General features: G+C 29.4%; 1 protein-coding gene across 4 annotated transcripts in view; it reads right to left on the reverse strand.

Annotated features, from left to right (window-relative positions):
• Nucleotides 1–597: 597 nt before the first annotated feature.
• Nucleotides 598–19,201, reverse strand: part of Dll_0 (homeotic protein distal-less) — a 75,750-nt gene continuing 57,146 nt past the window's right edge. Inside the window, exons 4-7 of one of the 4 annotated variants that reach the window (XM_054235080.1) lie at nt 3,747–3,888; nt 3,283–3,408; nt 2,703–2,916; nt 598–2,540 (exon numbers count right to left, since the gene is read on the reverse strand). In XM_054235080.1, the coding sequence (XP_054091055.1) occupies nt 2,498–2,540; nt 2,703–2,916; nt 3,283–3,408; nt 3,747–3,888 (525 nt within the window). In that variant the 3' untranslated portion in view covers nt 598–2,497. Of the gene's footprint in view, nt 2,541–2,698; nt 2,917–3,282; nt 3,409–3,746; nt 3,889–19,201 lie in introns of those variants that run through there. The other 3 variants (XM_054235082.1, XM_054235081.1, XM_054235083.1) reach the window with 3 other exon arrangements.

Raw genomic sequence — 19,201 nt, forward strand, 5'->3', positions numbered from 1 at the left:
ATTTATTCTGTAAAATTTAGTGTATCTGACGTTTTTCGTTAGTGAGTTAACCCACTTTTAGTAATTTTCAACCTAACATTTGTATGGGAGGTGGGCGTGGTTATTATCCGATTTCCAATAATTTCATGTTGTGTGGTGGGGTACGTAAGAGAACCGACTGCAGAAAGTTTGGTTTATAAAGCTTCAATGGTTTGCAAGATATATACAAATAACCGATTTGCCCATTTTCGAAAGCAATCCTCTCATTTTGACTCGTCTCGCCACCCCGATCATTTTGATATATATAGCCCTATATCTAACTCGTTTAGTTTTATGACCTACAAACAACCGTTATGTGAACAAAACTATTATACTCGTACTCTCTTAGCAACTTTTGTTGCGAGAGTATAAAAAGCACCAAATACATTTTTTTACCCCTTTTGCACTCTTATTTTTTATTCAAGAAAAACCAAAACACTTTTTTTTGTATTTAAAATTTCTTTGTTTTTAATTTTTATTTCCATACGAATTATTATTGTATTTGTATTGTTTCATTTCGTTACAATTTTACGACACACTTGCTATATATATATACTATACATACTATATATATATATTTATTTATATAATTTAGTACTAAATTCAATTACAGAATTACTAAGTTTAGCGTTTCGAAATGTATATATATATATATTATTTTTAGATCTATTTAAAAGTTTTTATGACTTACATACAACAACAAAAATTTTACATTAATATATATGTAGGTATGCTCGCACACATTTTATAACATTTTTCGAAAATGTTGAACTTATTTATTTTTATGCTTAATTATTTACTTGCCTGACTAAGCGCTAAATGCTGTTGAAAAAGTGGTTTTCAAATAAAAAAGGGTGTACTAGTTTTGTTTGTGGATTCACAGTTTTTTTTGCTAAAAGGGAATAACTCAAAATATTTTTTTTTTTAATTATTTGTATTTTTTTTTTGAAAAACTTGACTTTATTTAGCTTTTTGGTCTGTTTGAGAAAATTTGTAATTGATAGCGACTATTTGATTTTAAATAAGTAGGTAGTTAGGTTCTGCTATTGTGAATTAAAAAAAAAAAATGTTTTTTTATGTTTTGTGTGCTAAACCTATCGTCTACAGGAAAGTGGGAAAAATTTTACATAATTATTTAGTAATAATTTAACGCACTTTACTTATGTAATCTAAATTACCTTAATTACCTAGATGTAAGTAATGCAATTATTTTAATTATATTTACAGTTTTTTTGTTAACTAAAGGCTTTAACATTTATTATCGAATTATTTTAAATATTTTTAGTTTCTTTTTTTTACAAAAATTTACAGTTATTTAATTTATTTTATATTTTACATATTTCCGCTGAAATTTTAGTTTCAATTAAAAAAATAGGATTCAAAATTTTCGTGCTTGCTTTTACTTACGTTTTTTATACACAAGTTTATACGCTTCTACTAAAACAACGGTAACTATAAAATGTCGATTTAATCAGTTTTTTATTTAGAATTATTTCAAATTGTTTAATTAAATTTTTTTTAAATTTTTTAATCAAACTTTTTTCCATTTTTTTAATTTTTTTTTTCAAATTATTTTTTTTTATTTTTTGTTTCAAATTATTTTTTTAATTTTTTATCAAATTATTTTTTAAAGAATTTTTTTAATTTTTTATGTGTTGCATTAAAAATAATATTGCACATAAAAACAGTTTTTTTACAGTTTTTTTTAATTATTTGAAATTATTTTTTCGGATTTATTTAAATGAAGAATGTGGTGTCTGGAGCGAAATTATAAGTTTACTGAGATCTGATTTTAACTGATTTTTATAGTGGTATTTTTTTATATATATTCATATATTTTAGCGGCGAACTCTTTATAGTTTTTAATAAAATTTCTTTTGCGTTTGACAAAAAAAATTAAATAAAAAATATCTACATAAACCATATACAACAAAATAAAACATTTAATTCTTTTTTTCATGTTTTCTACATTTATTTATTATTATTTTTTTTTTTTTAATTACACACTTTAATTAATTATTATCAACATTTTCAGCACTTAATTTGGGTTTACTACATTTTTTAAACTGTTAAAGTTTCAACTATTTTTTAATTATTTGTGTTTTTTTTTTGTTTATATATATTTATAATTAAAATTTATTTATAATAATTATAAGTAATTGTAATTAAATTCATCTTAGCTTCTTATTTTAATTACTTACACGCAACTACTATATATATATATGTATATAATTATGTATTGAAATTATTAATTATAATATTTAATTACAGCTGTTGTAAATATTTTACACTTTATTTAAAATTAATTAAATTTTTTTTTTTTCAATTAGTTAAAATTTTAAATTACCTTTTCTTTGTGTACAACATTTTTGTTTTGTATTTTGTATTAAATATACGCATTGGAATTATCTATGAAAATAGGATCGGTTTGGTGTATGTATTGTTGTTGTTGTTGTAGTTGGTGGTGGTGATGGTGGTGTTAAACCGTTGGCCAGACCCTGTAATTGGTATGAGAGGGAACACTGTATCATTAGTGAAATATGCGCTGTTTATGGCGATCGAAAGTTAAAAGTTTAAATAAATTATAATAAAATTAATTTTTTTTTATTTTTATATTTATTATTTTTATAATTAATTTTTTTTTACCAAAAATTTTAATTCAAAAAGTTAATAATGTTACTTACGTTAATAACGACGGATTCGTCTCGGGCTGGTACCAATATTGTGGCGGTACATAGCTGCCCATTTGCGGTGGCGGATTGTGATGATGCGTTTGCGGATGTGGTGGCGCTGGATGAGGTGGCTGCGGCGTCATTTGCGGTGGTTTATGATCGATCCAATGTGGCTTTTGATCCCATGGCGCTTGCGTAGGCGGACTAAGACCCGTTGGAGGGAATTCTAGAAAGCGAAGAGGGTGAAAAAATAGAGGAAATTTGAAGAGAATTAATTTATTGTCAAAGCTGATAATAGTATGAACAATTTTTATTAGGAAAAAATATTAAAAAATTGATAAAAAAAATTGTATAACTAATTTTTTTAACAACATCGTTATTAATTAAATTTTCAAAATTTTGTATTAAATAAAATTTTGAATTTAATTATTAAAATCAAAAATATTAAATAAAACTAAAAAAAATATTTTTTTATCAATAATAATTTAAACATATTTATTTTTGTATAAGTATTTTTATATTAAATTTTAAACTTATTTATTTGTTAAATAAAAGCTTTTAGTTTTTATTTTTATGTTGTTGTTAAACTTACCAGGTGATAATTCGGACACAGGCGTACTCGATGGCGTCGGACTATGTCCGGGAGGTAGATAATGTGATGGTGAGCCGCTATTGGAGCCACCGCCGTTATTACCGCCTGCAATGATTTTGAGATAGACTTTTTAAAAATCGGTTAAAATTTTATAGAATCAAGAAAAACTTAAACATTTTTTTAGTTTATTTATTTAATTTTTTTTTTTAATAATTTCATTTTCATTTTTTTTTTTAAATTTTCAATTTTTTCAATTAATTTCATGACTAATTTATTCAGTTAATTCAATTTTTATAATTTTTTTTATTAAAAGCACAGATTTTGTCAACAAAATTTCAAAAATTTAAAAACATTCTCAAATATTATTATCATCTTTTCAATAAAGTATTAAAACAAATTCTGTCAAAAAAATTTCAAAACTTTCAATAAAATTGTTTTGTTTTCAATAAAATATCAAAACTCACCACTGTGCATATTTTGATTTGGACTATGTTGACCAGGATTTGGACCGCCACCCAATGGCATACCGCCGCCGGTACCAGGTGCCTGTGCAGCTTTCATCATTTTTTTGTACTTCGAACGTCGATTCTGGAACCAGATTTTCACCTAAAAATAGAGAGAAAGCAAATTAAGTTATTTAGCATTTTTATTTTTGAATATTTTTATGATTAATTATTATTTTTTAAACTTAATTTTATTTCTTTATTAATTTTCATTTATTATAATTTTTTATTTAATTTAAATTTATTATTATTATTTTTTTTCTAAAACTTAATTTTGTTTTTTTTATAATTTTTATTTATTATTATTGTTTAAATTTAAATTTATTATTATTATTTATTTAAATTTTTAATTTTTTGTTTTTTTTTTTATGATTTTTATTATATTTTATTGATAATTATTTTTATTTAAAAATTTAATATTTAAGTATTTTCTAACCCCCTAAGTACTTTTCGAAACCTTAACAGCCTGTACTAATTAGTTGATTCATGTGAAATACCACACGTTTTCTCAAAATTCATTGAAAAATATTTAACAACATAATATTAATTAAATAACAATTATGAAATAAATAATTATTACGTGACAGTTCACCGTTACTTGTGAAAAACACCATTTGCATAATTAAGTATTTTCATCTAACACCTGTTAAACTCACACAGCTACAAAAATGATATGCGTAAGCCACAAATTACATGTCTACTAGATATATAACAGTACATATATAATAAATGCGCTGTTCATTAATGCATTGATTGAAATTTTAATTATTTATTACAAAATGCCGTCGGCATTTAACACCTCCGCGTGTTAATTAAAAAGTAAATAAATAAATAATTCGAGCGTTAAATTATTATTATAAATTATGATTAGATTATTGTATTTTTTTTTTGATTTGGGATTTTTATATTGTGGAAAGAAATATTTTATTGAATGAATTATTTTTTTTTTTTATATTTTGAAGTTATGAATTGTTTAGTGTGTGGTATTTAAATATGTGATGTTGTAATTTATATACATAGGTATATGTACTTATGTATGTAAGAGTAATACATACGCATGTATAGCTTTATTAACAATAAAGCTAATGGCCGCTCATAAATAATATTGCCACAATCAAAAAAAGCAGCATTTATAGTTACAACAATAAAATTAAAATTATTGCCTTGCATTGAAATTTTTTTCATCACAAATACTCGTACATATATATGTATTATACATATTTGTATATATATATTGGTATATATACATATATATATAAACGCTATACCAGTAGCCTTTACATTGAAACTATTTTATGCATTTGTATAAAACTAATTGTTTGCACTTATGTAACGTTAATTAAATTTTATTGGATCATTAATTTGAGTGGTTTGCTAGTTTTTTTTTATTTTTTTTAGAAACAAAATTTACTGCATGGACTTTACTAGCAACCAGGCAAGCGTTTTATAAAATGAAGAAATTTAAAAAAAAAAAAAACAAAAAAAACTTTTATATTTCATATTAAACAAAAAAATACTAAAAAAATAAAATAAAAAAATTTGAAATATATTTACACTGAAAAAGCAATCTGCAAAAATATAAAACACATTTTTTATTGTTCATTTAACAGAATGTATTCCATAATTTTAATTTAACTGTGTCTCCTACAAAAACATTTTTTCCATTTTTTTCACTTTGAAGGATGCAAAATCCGGAAAAACAACAACAAAAAATATTTTTACATAAAAAATAAAATAAAAAAATTTGAAATATATTTACACTGAAAAAGCAATCTGCAAAAATATAAAACACATTTTTTATTGTTCATTTAACAGAATGTATTCCATAATTTTAATTTAACTGTGTCTCCTACAAAAACATTTTTTCCATTTTTTTCACTTTGAAGGATGCAAAATCCGGAAAAACAACAACAAAAAATATTTTTACATCTTATTCAATTTTAATTTAATTTTCCTTCTGGGAAAACAACAAAAAATTTTTCTCACTTTATTTAATTTTGATTTCATTTTTTCCCTATAAATTTTTTTTTTCATTTTGATTAAAAAAAAATACCAAATATTAGATTCAAGGCTCATATGTGGATTTTATTTATTTAAATTATTTTCTTGAGAGAATTTCTTTTTGCGTTTCGAATTTAGAAAATATCAAATCTCATACTTCAAGCTCTTAAGCCAAAAATAAAATTGTTATATTTCCTTCCTCCTAAAACCTCTCTACTCATACACCTTATGCCAATAACGGTTTCTTCTAAATTCTTTATCATTTGCTGCAAAGTTATTGCATAAAATTCCTTGAAATCTGTGCGAGTTCACACATTTATTTGCACCAATTCGACGTACAGCGTGTGAATCAGACAACGCCTTAACATTTATGACAGCACTTACATAAAATACATACACACAACAACAACACAACCGTTAGCACAGCACTCACTCAATAAACGAGTAACTTGCAACCTCAATATGAATATAAATCAATGCAAATTTAAACATTAAATCTTTATGCATTTGTATGTCTGTAAGAAGTTATACATATAAACGCATATATCAATTATATATCAACAACTGTGCAATAATACATGACATAGTGAATTAATTTCTATGCCTTCTGCGTCAGTGGTTTAACGCCGTATGGCAGTTGTGGCCAAACAAGTTGCTCGAAAGTAGCTGCGAACGCGGGTGAAGGCCTAAATTGCTTGGGTTTTGTGGTTATAAATATTGTCTTCAACATTTTACATAATAATATAGTTGCAAATATGCGCAGAAGTTCACAAAACGGCAAGTGTTTCACGTAAAAATGAAGTAAGTCGATAATTGTTAATTTTGTTTTTATAAAAAAATTTGAAAAAAATTGAAATTTAATAGAAGCTCATGGACTCATAAGGCTTTAAATAAAGCACTGTTACTTAGGCTTCGAGCTAAACATTATTTTCATCAGATCTGGCAACTGTAAAGCATTTCACTTGCATATAGAAAAATTATATATTCCACAACCTTCATTGTAAATCGCATATTTATCTTTCAAAATACCAAATATTTGTTTCATTTCTCTGCTGAACCCTCACTGAACTTATTCCAACCCATTACTGTGGCAACTCCAAAACAAATTGCGTCCACTTAATGCCAAATAAAATCAAATGCATTGATAAGGAAATTGTGCGGACAATTGAGTGGAGTGAGAAATGACTTGTTTTTGTTGTTGTGGCAAATGGTTTTTCAATAGAGATTAAATGTGAATTGCTGTCGTGCGGCAACTATGTATGTTGAAGTGAAAAATAGCTGAAATTATGACTTTGAGTGGACAGGTGGGTCAAAATTAATTGAATGCAGTAAAAGATTTGAAAGGAAAATGTCATAAGCTGTTGAAATTAATGGTTTGTTGAAAGGTGAGCTTTGAAAGAGATGAATGTGTAAGCTCGAAAAATTAGAAAATTATGGTACTTAAAGAAAAATGGAAGCTTAGACGAGTAAAGATCGTAAGAAATGGTGATTGATGAACCAAAAAGCTGTTTTTTTGGTATTTTAGAATCGGATAGTTTTGTATCTGATATGACAAATTAAATGAAATTATGTAAAGTGTGATTTGTTCCAATATTTATAGAGACTTTACGCAATAATGCTATTTTTTAAAGAGAAGTAATGATCACAAAATTCTAATTTATCCGGTTGGCGCCCAAATGTAGGCAACACTTTCACTATTGTACAGTAATTTTAGCTTGAGCTCATATGATTTTCAAGGCTTACGAGAATAAGTAATTTTAATGTTAAATTAAAGTGTATGGATTCAATTATTTAAAAAAAAAACTTTGAATATTAATTTTCAAATTAAATGAAAAAATCTAAAATATTAAAAATGATTTAAAAAAATTAAATACTCTTATTTTCTTGAAAATATATAATCTAAGAAATATTAAAAAGTATTTTAACAAAAAATGTTTTTTTTTTTAACAAAAATATTTAAATATAAAAAAAAATAATAAATTAAGCATAAAATTAGCAAAAAAATAATTTTGAGTATTCATTAAGCAAATTTAAACAAAAATCGCCACTCGTTAATATTTTAAATAATTTATAATACTTTGAAGTAAAAAACACATATTTTTTAATACTTATATATAAAATAAATTTGTTCAAGATAATTTTTAAGAAACATTTCAATTTATTTCAATTGTTTTTAATTCAACCATTAAAATTTCTTAGAAAGCATTAAGTATTATAATAATATTTTTTATGTATTATTATTTTTTTATATTTTTAAATATATTTTGTTTTTTTTTCTGTATTTGTATCCATTTTTATTTTTTTTCTATATTAAATATTTTCACATCAAAAATGGTCGCCTTAAGTTGGGCACTCAGACACCTTCTTGTGAAGGTCTTTATTGCTTTATATATGCATATATCGATGACATGAAATTACACACATTACGCAAAGAACAAAAATTATCGATTTCCATTATATAACTAATTTTCGACGCAATTAATTTGCCTGTGAATTAATAATTTTCAATGTAAATTAGCATTTGCCCGATTGCGCAGAAAAGCGGAACGTGTGAAAAGTGCTCAGATGTGTGGCTGGTGGTCAGGCAAATTGAACAAAAATAGCTCAATGGAAATATACATAAATGTATACATACAGACATACCTACATGCGTACATATACATATATATATGTAAACTTATAGTATGTATAAGTATGTATATAATAGTCATTTATCTACGAGCGCTGCATTTACCGACTAATCTCTGCAACTGGCCAACGGCATATCAAAACTGGTTAAACGCCGCAGCCGATTATTTAATTTGTATAACAGTGTAGCATTTTGTGAAATGCAGATTTTTGCCGACGCATTAAATCTAATGTGTGTGTTAGCGCTGCATTAACACACCGCTTGCTATAAAACTCACGCTGGCAGCAATTAGATTGAAAAAAAATTCACTGCAAGTGAAAGAAAAGCTTTTCAGAAAGCTCAACTTTATGAGAAATTAAAAAAAAAAAAATAAAAAAAAATAAAAAAAAAATTACAAAACAAAAAATATTAAAAAAAAAATTATTAAAAAAAAAATGATTGAAAAAGTCATAAATAAAAACATTATAAGAAAAAATTATAAAAAAATTTGTTGTAATAAAACTAAAATAAAATGAAAGTCTTGACCAACCGCCTTACATACGCAAGCACTCCTGCTTTGGCTTGCCATTTCTACACTTTTACTTGTTACAGGAAATGGCCTACCGCTCGCTACCAGCTGTTAACGCTACCAACTGCCATTACTACACACATACACACTCAGATGTGTTAGTTCGTGTGGCTGTTGCCGTTTTATTACGACTGGCAATTTTCTTGCAACAATTTTCCTACGCTCGCTTTGCTTTTATGATTGCTGCTGCTGTGCGAAGAAACCACTTTCGCTTGATAGACGACCAGCGTTCGCTCTACCAAGACGCACAGCTACTACAGTAGAGTCGAGGATGTTGGGGAAGGAGATGGAGAAAAAAACGTCGATTTCAGTCAAACCACTTTCGTTTGCATCAAATTATATATATGTAAATATGTATATTTATTACGTGCCGGAAAATCTGTATAAACTATCTATCTATCAAATATGCATATATAACTACATTTGTATGTATATGTATGTATGTATATTTATATATCTGAATGAAAATATATAGTGCTATACAGTTATGCAGACGCTTGAGCGAAATTTCAATTTCATTAAATTTGCCAGTTCTTTCGTTGTTGTTATTATTGTTGTTGTTGGTAATAAAAAATAATTATAGCAACAACATGGCGCGCTCTAGCAGCTTCAGCTCGAAAAATTTACAGCACATACTGGAAAGTCAACAGATAATATTTTTTATTTTACAACAACAACAATTGAGCCATTATAGCAGTAAGTGTAGCGTTCGTAGCACACATACACACACAAACTTATGCACAGTTATTGCTTGTCTGTTGGCAGTAAGCAATTCATCAAATGCGCATCAAATGTTTAGCAGCAAGGCAACTCCAATCTACAATTATAACAACAACAAGCATAGAAGCGCACTTATGCGGAAAAAGTTGTCGTGCTGCTTGAAGTGGCTCTTGGCAACATTTTGTGTACAAGTTTGAGGTAGAAAAAAATCTGTTTAACATATCTTCTGTATATATGTTTAGATATGTATGTAAATTTTTACACACATAAACCAAAAATCAGTAGCTCAATTTCATTTTTGACGTTCTGTGTTTTTTTATCTCTGTAACAATTATCGCTTGTACTTTGTTTCTTAAAAGCGCGTGCTATGTTCTAAATCGACATTAAGCGAAATTGACTTACAAAAGGGAACGTGTTTTACTTCATACAATGCGTAAAAAATTACGCATAAAATGACCTACTGAACTTATTCTTGCTTTTTTTCTTACACTCGAGCCATAATTTCTATTTATCTTGCCGAAACTTTGTCATTTTAGAATCTCTGTAGGTCAAATCTTTGTATGCGGTTTGATGAAAAAACTTCAAGCAGAATATTGTTGAATTTTATTTGGGCTAAATTTTTTTCGCTTTCAAAAATATTTGTTAACAACATTTTTCAAAATATATTTTAAATTCTTTCTAAAGACTTCTCTATAACAATAAAATAGTTAAGATGAACATATTATAATATTTTCCTTTTCGATAAAGGCGTAAACACAAGCCCAGCGGTAGGAGATATGAATGGAATGTAGTACTAATACTGTCACAGCTGATCATGCATAATTTCGGCGTCGACTCTTCCACTTCGATAATTTTGATGTAAAAGATGCAGCAGGCTCTTGAAACAAATTGTCGAAAATATCGTTAAAAAATTCGATCGTTAAGTAAGAGCTGATTCGATTGCCCAGGAGCTAAACATAAAACAACAGACATTTTGGAACAATTTAAATAAGGCTGGATACAAAAAGAAACTCGATGTATGGGTGCCAAAACTCATAGACTGAATTTCCATCTGTGAATCGGAACAATTTTGACTAGTTTTTGAAGCAGATCTTTGGATGCTGGGTTATTTACGACAATGTCTAGTGGAAACGATTGTGTTCGAATCGATGTCAGCCGACGTATACGGTGCCCAAGCCAGTATTGAAGGGCAAGAAGGTTTTACAGTGTGTTGCATAGGATTAGTAGGGAATCATCTACTATGAGATGCGCACTGACGTCCAAACTCTTATGTCGAACCTATACTATCAACAATTGGACCGTCTGTAGAAAGCAAACTTCCCTGAAGCGGTCAGATTTGGCCAATAGGAGAGGATTTCCATCAGGCCGCCAGGTCACACACAACGATAGTAACTCGCCAGATGCTCTGGAACTGGGTTGGGAGATTCTTTCGCATCCACCTCATAGTCTAAACCTGTCACCAAGTAATTAGGACTTGTTTTTGTCTACGGTGAATGATCATGCTAGTGAAGACTTCGCCTCAAAAGAAGTTTGTGAAAATTGATTGTTCCAGTATTAGGCCAATAGGGATAAGAGTTTCTGTGATAGTATGAAATTATCTTCAAAATGGCCATAAGTTATCGAACAAACCAGTGCATATTTGACCTAAATTAGATCATTCTAACTAAACCAAAAAACCTTAAATTTAATTAAAAAAAGTGGATTTATTTTTACTAGACCTTATATTAGACACTAGTTTCAGAGATGGATTAATGGAGGGTAATAATTAATGCATACATACATATATAGCTGAGACATTGTTAAAATTTGTTTTATAAATTTAATTTTTTTTACATCACTAAGCCCCTAACATCCACAACTACAAAAAAAATATTGCATGCCAAGTCTGCCAATATATTTGATATCTTACCACACTTTCAATATTTGTTAATTTAATAGCGAACAACATTGTTTGCAGCTACTTGTATATTGTGTTTTTTGTTGTTTTTTTTTTAATTTATTTTTTTTCCATTTTATGCATTTGTTTATTGGCATTGTTTCTCACTTCAATTCAACTCAACTCAACTCAACTCACTACACTTCACTTTTGACTTTTGCCAGTTTAAAATATTTTTATGATCGTTGCAGTGTGTTTTTTGTTTTGTCTTTTATTTTTTGTATGTTTTTACTTTATTTTTCGCGCTTTTGGCTCAAGCTAGCCAGTGCCGCCAAATTTCGCGATTTTGCGATTCGAAAGCGAGCGTAGCCTGCGCCGCGGCCAAGTGACGTCCAAGTGAGCTAAGCTGTGAGTGCATAAGTGAATGACTGTCGGTGCGACCAGCTGACCGGCTAACGGCGCAATCAAAGCGAGTGAGTGAGTGACTGTAATTCAAATTCAAATTCAAACAGCAGCAACAGCAAAGTAATAGCAATAAACCAACAAATAATCGACCATAAAACTGTAAACAAGCAATTTACGAAAACGTCTCTAATGGTTAATTTAGCAAAAAAAACAACAACAAAATACAACAAGTTTTATGCAAAAGATTGCAAATAATCTAAATAAAGCAACAATAAATTTGTGGACGGACAATCATAACGGCTCGTAAATGCTCAAGGTCAACAAGCCACAGCGCTTTTCGAACGTCTCAAGAAGTCTGCCTGAAAGTGCAAATGCTCGCAGTTCATATACATATGTATGTATTTGTGTGTGTTGTTGTTGTTGTTTCACACCATTACCAACATTAGCAGCATGAAGGAAGCGTGTATTTGATGCTGCAATCGATTTTTTTTTTGTTTCTTCAGCGATAATTTGAAGCTTTATTTTGCCAATTTCACTATAAACCACACATTAAGTGTTGCTGTTATTGTTTTTTTTGAATTTATGTTGTTGTTTCTGCTACCGTTGTTGGTTATTTAAGTGTTTTTAACCGGTAGCGCGCTTGGCAATGCATTTTGGCCATTAAATTGTCTGCTCATTGCTACAAAATCCACACTAATAGCACATTTGATGGATCTGTACGCCGTTTAATCGGGGATTTGCAACTTCGTATGGACTATAAAAATGCACAAAAACAACTGCGATGGAACTGGTTCTCATACATTTTTTTGGTGGAGAAATAGTGATTCTTACTGCATTACAGAAAAAAATAAAAATAAATCTTTTAGATAATTCTGTACTGATTTGAAGTTTTATTCTCTGATGATATAAGTTATATATGAAGTAAATACTGAAATAAATTAAATGAGAAGAAATCCAATTGGAATGGAACATAATAATAAATAAGCTTCTAAATAACTTAAACGAACTAAAAAATCAATATAGTAGTCTTAGAACGCTGAAACTCCTATAGAAGCATCTGCCCCTAACAGAACCGCACTTAACATAGGCTGTAATGTTAATGAACAGAATGTAAAGTCAATGTTAAAAATTTTTTGTTATATTTTTAAAAATAACTAATTGCGAAATGTTATTTTTAACATTTTCTGTTAAGTTTAACATTTTCTGTTAAGTTTATCTTATGCTGTTAATTCAATATTAATCTTAACATTTAATATTAATGTTAAAATAATCTGTTATATTTTAGATAAAACCTGGTTAACCTTAACACAACTTAGTCAATAATAATGGAAATAATGTTCTTTTAAGGTAAACATTTTCTGTTAAGTCAATGTTAAAGTACTCAGGTTTTTTTTTATTCATTCGCAAAGTCTTATTAACCCAGCAAGGGTAATAGTACTCAAAATTGTGGCAAGTTAAGGTTAACATTTTCTGTTAAGCAAATTTTTGCTCACTCTGTTATATATGTAACATTCGCTGGTTATAGTTCGCAAAATTGAGACAATAATGAGTATAATATTTTAATAATGTTAAGTGAAAGTTAAAATTCTCTGTTAAGGTTAACACTTTCTGTTAAGTCAATGTTAGAATTTTTTGGTATTTTTCAAACAATTGTTGATTAATATTAACCAAGTTAAGGCAATAATAATGCAAAAAGTTAAGTTTAACATTTTCTGTTAAATAACATTTAGGTAAAAAGTAGCAAGTAAACCCTACATGAAATTATAAACTGATGATCCTTCGTTTAGTAACCACATGATTAGTTAAAAAAACTTGCTTCACATCGAAGTTTTTGGATGGTTTTATTATTTGACTGTATCACTGGTGTGAGTCTAAGGTGGATTCATATCCAGGAGAATTAGCTGTTAGTAAAAATTATTGTCTTAGTAAACGTGTGAGGGTTTTTAAATGATTTAAATATGAATAGATACTATTATTATCACTTTAAATAATAAAGTGATGTGAAATATTCCAAGAAACCTAACCTAACTTTACCAATTTACACTAAACGATAATAAATTATTAAATTTACCAAAAAAATAAAAAATATTTAAACAAAATTATAATTAAACATTAAAAAAAAATAATAATAAAAATATAAAAATTAATAAAGAAGAAAAGAAAATTATTTGATAATTTTCTCAACTTCCATTTTAATAAAATTTATTGAATTATTTCCATCAAATAGCAAAACGCAATGATGCCTATCAAACCCTTCGCCCATGATATTGACTTTGACAGTGATTTTTATAATCAATTCCATATAATTAAAATCGTAATAAAACTTAGTTACAGCTTGAGGAATGCAAACTAGTCACAATAAACAATAAAAAAATACAAATACAAATACAAAACAAAACGTTTTAGAATTTCACGAATGAGTAAATTCATTCACGGCAAACCACAGATTTCACAATAAGTACTTTTTTCTAACTATTATAAATAAATAAAAATGTCAGTGTGTATGCCTGCGACTGTATATAGATAAAAAGATTTCAAGCTTACAACGCTTGAATTGCTGGCCATCCGTTAGGTGTTGTCATAGTCGTTGTTGTTGCTGTTGCTGTTGTCATTGTGAGTGAGTTTTAACTTTTTACTAGAGTTTTTGTCTAATTTTTTCAAGTTTTTTTTTAGTAAAGAATTGTGTATACATGTAGCTGGGCGCTGCGACCGGCGTTACGCAAGAGCTGCCAAGCGCAAAATATGTGCACAGTTGGGAGCAACGAAAAAAACACAACTGAGTTAGAAAATGAAATACCAAAAAACAGCAACAACAAATTATAAAAATTGTCGAGGTTTTTATTTATTTATGCGGAGATTTTTCTAAGCGATAGGAAAGACATTAAACACCCGAACGGGCGATGGGAATCATCAAAACAAATCGGGCAGGTCCACTCAGTGGGCCGTCATGTGATTGTTTGTTGTTGTGGTTGTAGTTGTAGTTGCTTACAAGCACGTCATAGTTGGAGCTGGCAAATTGCTGTTGTTTGTCACAAATGAAAACACACACAAAAGTTAAATTAATAACAAATACAAAAACAACTAAATGACTGCCCTTTGCGAGAAAAGTTAAAGAAAAGTCCCCCTAGTGGCCGGCGCACAGTCGCTCAGTGGTAATGACGGTATTGCGAGTCACTGAGAATGCATAATAAAATCGGTGAAAACCGCTGGCAAAAAAGGTGCTCGCATAATTTCACACGCTTAGTTTTGTTGTTGTTGGTTTTTCACTTTAGTTTTTTTTACTAAAGCAGTTGTGTAATTCAGTAGCGGAATTTAATAATATTTATTCATAGTCGCTTTTCCAGCGCCATTGTTCTTTTATGATTATTTTGATTAGCGTTTTTGTTGTTGGTTTTTGTTTTGAGTTAACCGTTTTTGTCTTAATGGTGTCAATTTATGTAATGAGTTGTGAGCAGTTAACGGTTAAGTTATGCAAAATGGATAAAACCGTAACGAAATGTATATTTTGAGGAGTTTTATTTGATATTAAGGTAAAATTTAAGATGATAAAAAATTTAATAATATTAAAAAAATGGAAATTAAATTAAAAAATAATATTACGTAACGTAACGTAACATAAAAATAACTAAACGTAACGTAAGATCACTTAGCACTACACAAAGTGTAATAACGTAATCACATTACGTTACATAATGTTACGTAACGTAATAAACTTAGCGTAACGTAATAGAAAAATACTTAAGCATAACGTAGCATAACTTAGCTTTACACAAATAAATTTAAATAAAATTAAACCTAACCTAACGTAACGTAATATAACTTAGCGTAACGCAATATAACTTAACGTAATGTAACATAAAACTGTATGCTGCGTAATGAAAAAAAATAAAAAATATAAATATTTTACTTTTAATTTTTATGTTACTTTGTTAATGCCATTTTTATGCTTTTAACCTGTCGCTATGTACCACAAAACGTTACAGTATAAATTTCAAAAATTCCCACCTTATTGATTTTTTTCTTTTTCATACCCACATCAAAATCCCACGCAAACAACCCGCGCGCATGCGCTCACAAGTCAATGCGATTATTTTACATGGCTTTGCCAAACCAATAAATTTACGCTTAACAAGTTATTGATTGCAAATAGCCAGCAAATAGCGCTGGCTCAATAGCTGCAAAATTCAGCACACTCAGCGTTAAATAGCTGCACCGGCTTAAGTGTCACATGTACTTAATCGCCATTAAGTGAACGTAAAACACCTTCATTTGGCTATTTGACCAAATGGCTAACACAAAACGATTGCTTAGTAAGCTAATTGAAAATGTGTTTATGAAAGCTTAAAAGCTCACAAATAAACATACCAAATTTTATGTGATATTTTGTGGTTGACAAATTTGTTTTGTGGAAAATATTAAACTTTTGCGATTAGATAGCTAAATAGACAAGGATAAGCGCTGTCTGTCATAGCTGTAAATTTGTTAACTGTAAATTTTTCAGCTTACTTCTTCTGAGCTTTTTTTTCTACTGTCTATGTAAATCAATAAATGTCCCGCTTATGACTACCACCTTTCCACTTGCTGTCAGCTTTTCTCCATAAATTCCTATTCGCCCTTTTCACTAAATAAAAAAACACATATTTTTTGACAAGATCATCAATGACAAAATCACAAAGAGGCCAACACTTCCAAATGCCAGACAGGCAAACAGACGGGGACAGGCAGCTCGTTCAACAAGTGTTCATTCATTGCCAACTAAAGCATAGCTCGCTGGTCTATTTGGCTGTCTGCTCATCATCTCGCAACCAGACTCGCCTATCCAGCCAGCTGTCCGTCCGTCGAGCCGTTCCTCTTGACGTGGCACACACTTGACCATACCGACGAGCATGTTAAACAGCTTGACTGCCGCGTACCGCCAAGTCCAACTTGTGTGTGATGGACAGTTGCACTTTTACTGCGCGCCATCCTCTACTCGCTCAATGTACTCATACACCAATACCCGCCATTCATTCGTGTAGCTGTCATAAATGTCGGTAATCTGTTGCTAGTTGTTAGCCTTTTGACTGTTGCTTGAAACTTTGTTTTTTCTTTGCTACTTTGTTGCTGGCAACACATAAATTATATAGTATGACATATTGCGGAAGTGATCGTGACGATGCCATGCGACCGACAACAGCAGCAACAACAACAACTTGTAGAACGCTCAATGACACGGCTACGTACGTACGAGCCGAGAAGTTAGCTAGAAAAAAGTGCGCTGAAAACAATTTTACCACAATTTTTTCGCTTTTAAGCAGCTCAGGAAAAAGTTCGCATCGGTAGTGCGCCGGCAGTTGACATGCTTACAAAAATACATGCGTATAATAAAAGCGGTCAAACCTCTAACTTCATATGCGAGTTGTCGAACGTATGTAGGTTAAAAGGATATCGATTTTATATGAATATATATATATATATATATATATTTATTCAAGTTACAGTGACTAGTATAAAACGGAAGTACATATGGTGAAGTACATATGTTACAGTATAAGTGGGAATAGTAGAAAATATATACTTATCTGTAATTTTTCATTGATATGTTAGAAGTTAAACTAGAATTTTACTTTTGGGCTTTTTTTCTCAAATGAAAGCTCATACTTAACTTTTAAGTGGTGAAAGCTTTATAAAAGCTTTTTCACTTAAATACTCTTTTCCAACTTTTCATACATGAATATTTTAATAATTGGTGAAAGCTTCAAAAAAGCTCAGAAATATTTGCAGTCAAAATTATAGCGGTTTAAACAACGGTTAACTGCAAAACAACTTACCATTGGTAGAGTTTACAAAAGCTTTGTATAACGCTTAAAAATATAGACAAAAACTTTATGTGAAAGCTTTAACTTATTTAAAGCTTTTACAGAGCTTTCCATTCTTCAAATATCTTAAACAAAACAGAATGATCAAAAGGGAAATAATTCCATTAGAGCTTTTTAGTGAAAGCTCTTCTATTGATTTACAATAATCAGAAATACCAAGGAATTTTCCGAATTTCTGTTATGTAAGCTATAAAAAGCTTGATAATTAAATTTTTAATAAATATATGAATTAAAAAGCTTTCAAAAAATATTCTTAGACACTCATAAAAAGCTTCACTGTAGATGGCGCTTTATGCTAGCAAATTCCAATATTTTTTCAAGAACAACTTTTCCTTCCTTTCACATTCACATCCACGTCTGACACACTGACATGCTAATTTCCACCAACAAACGCTAAAACAAAAAAAAACAACAACAACAACACGATGCGCATATGAAAAAAGTTGAAAGCCATATGTCATATACGCATGTCCAATCAACCAACTGACAACCAACCAGTATATCTACGGTTTTGTCTTCGCTCAGCTTGTTACAGCAGATCCACTGACGTTCAACTGCCCGCCTGGGCTGTCATACATATGTCCGTCTGTCTAGCTTTTCATGGCGCTGGCGATCGCTAAGCTGACAAATTGACATTTTGCTCAAATTGAAATGAATTGACAACCGAAATGAAAATGAATTAAGCCAAACAGCAACTATTGCGCCGGCGTTGTAAGCGAAGTTGTGATTTGGGGTGCTTTTTTTGTGAACGCTTTTTTGCGCTTTACACAACACTTTTACTTTCGCTTGTGGTGTGATCGCATTTTTTAGAGAGGGAAATAGCGTGCGCTGAATTCGCGCAAAAAGAGGGTAGTCACTGGTATCGGCAATCGGTAGTCAATTGTAAATAAATTCAATTTAAGCATTTTAATACAGTTTCAACTCGCTGCGGCGTCGGCTTTACGCTTGATTAAACCGCCAGAGGCGAACTGAACTTGTCACAATTATTCTAAGCGAAATATCGTGTCTCCCTCGATCGCGTCAATCAGGCTGGTACTTTTCGGTTTTTTATTTGTATCTACTTTCAATTAAGAATCTATAGGGAAGTTAGTGTTTTTTTTTTATTGTGTTGAATAATACATAAAACAACAATCACTTAAATAATCGCTTCGTCATTTCGCTGGCGTCATCTGTGCGATTTGTAATTAATCGCAATTAATTGAATTAATAGTTGACATTTTGAACTCAAATACATATGTGCTCAATTTTATTGGAGCTAACTATTGCTAACTACTGTTTACGAGAGCTTTGTTCATAATCGAAGCTATGAGGAAGTTAAACGATAAGTTTTGCACATTCCATTCATTGACTTAATTTAAA

The sequence above is a fragment of the Zeugodacus cucurbitae genome, chromosome 6 (assembly GCF_028554725.1).
Source record: "Zeugodacus cucurbitae isolate PBARC_wt_2022May chromosome 6, idZeuCucr1.2, whole genome shotgun sequence".
Lineage (NCBI taxonomy): Eukaryota > Metazoa > Arthropoda > Insecta > Diptera > Tephritidae > Zeugodacus > Zeugodacus cucurbitae.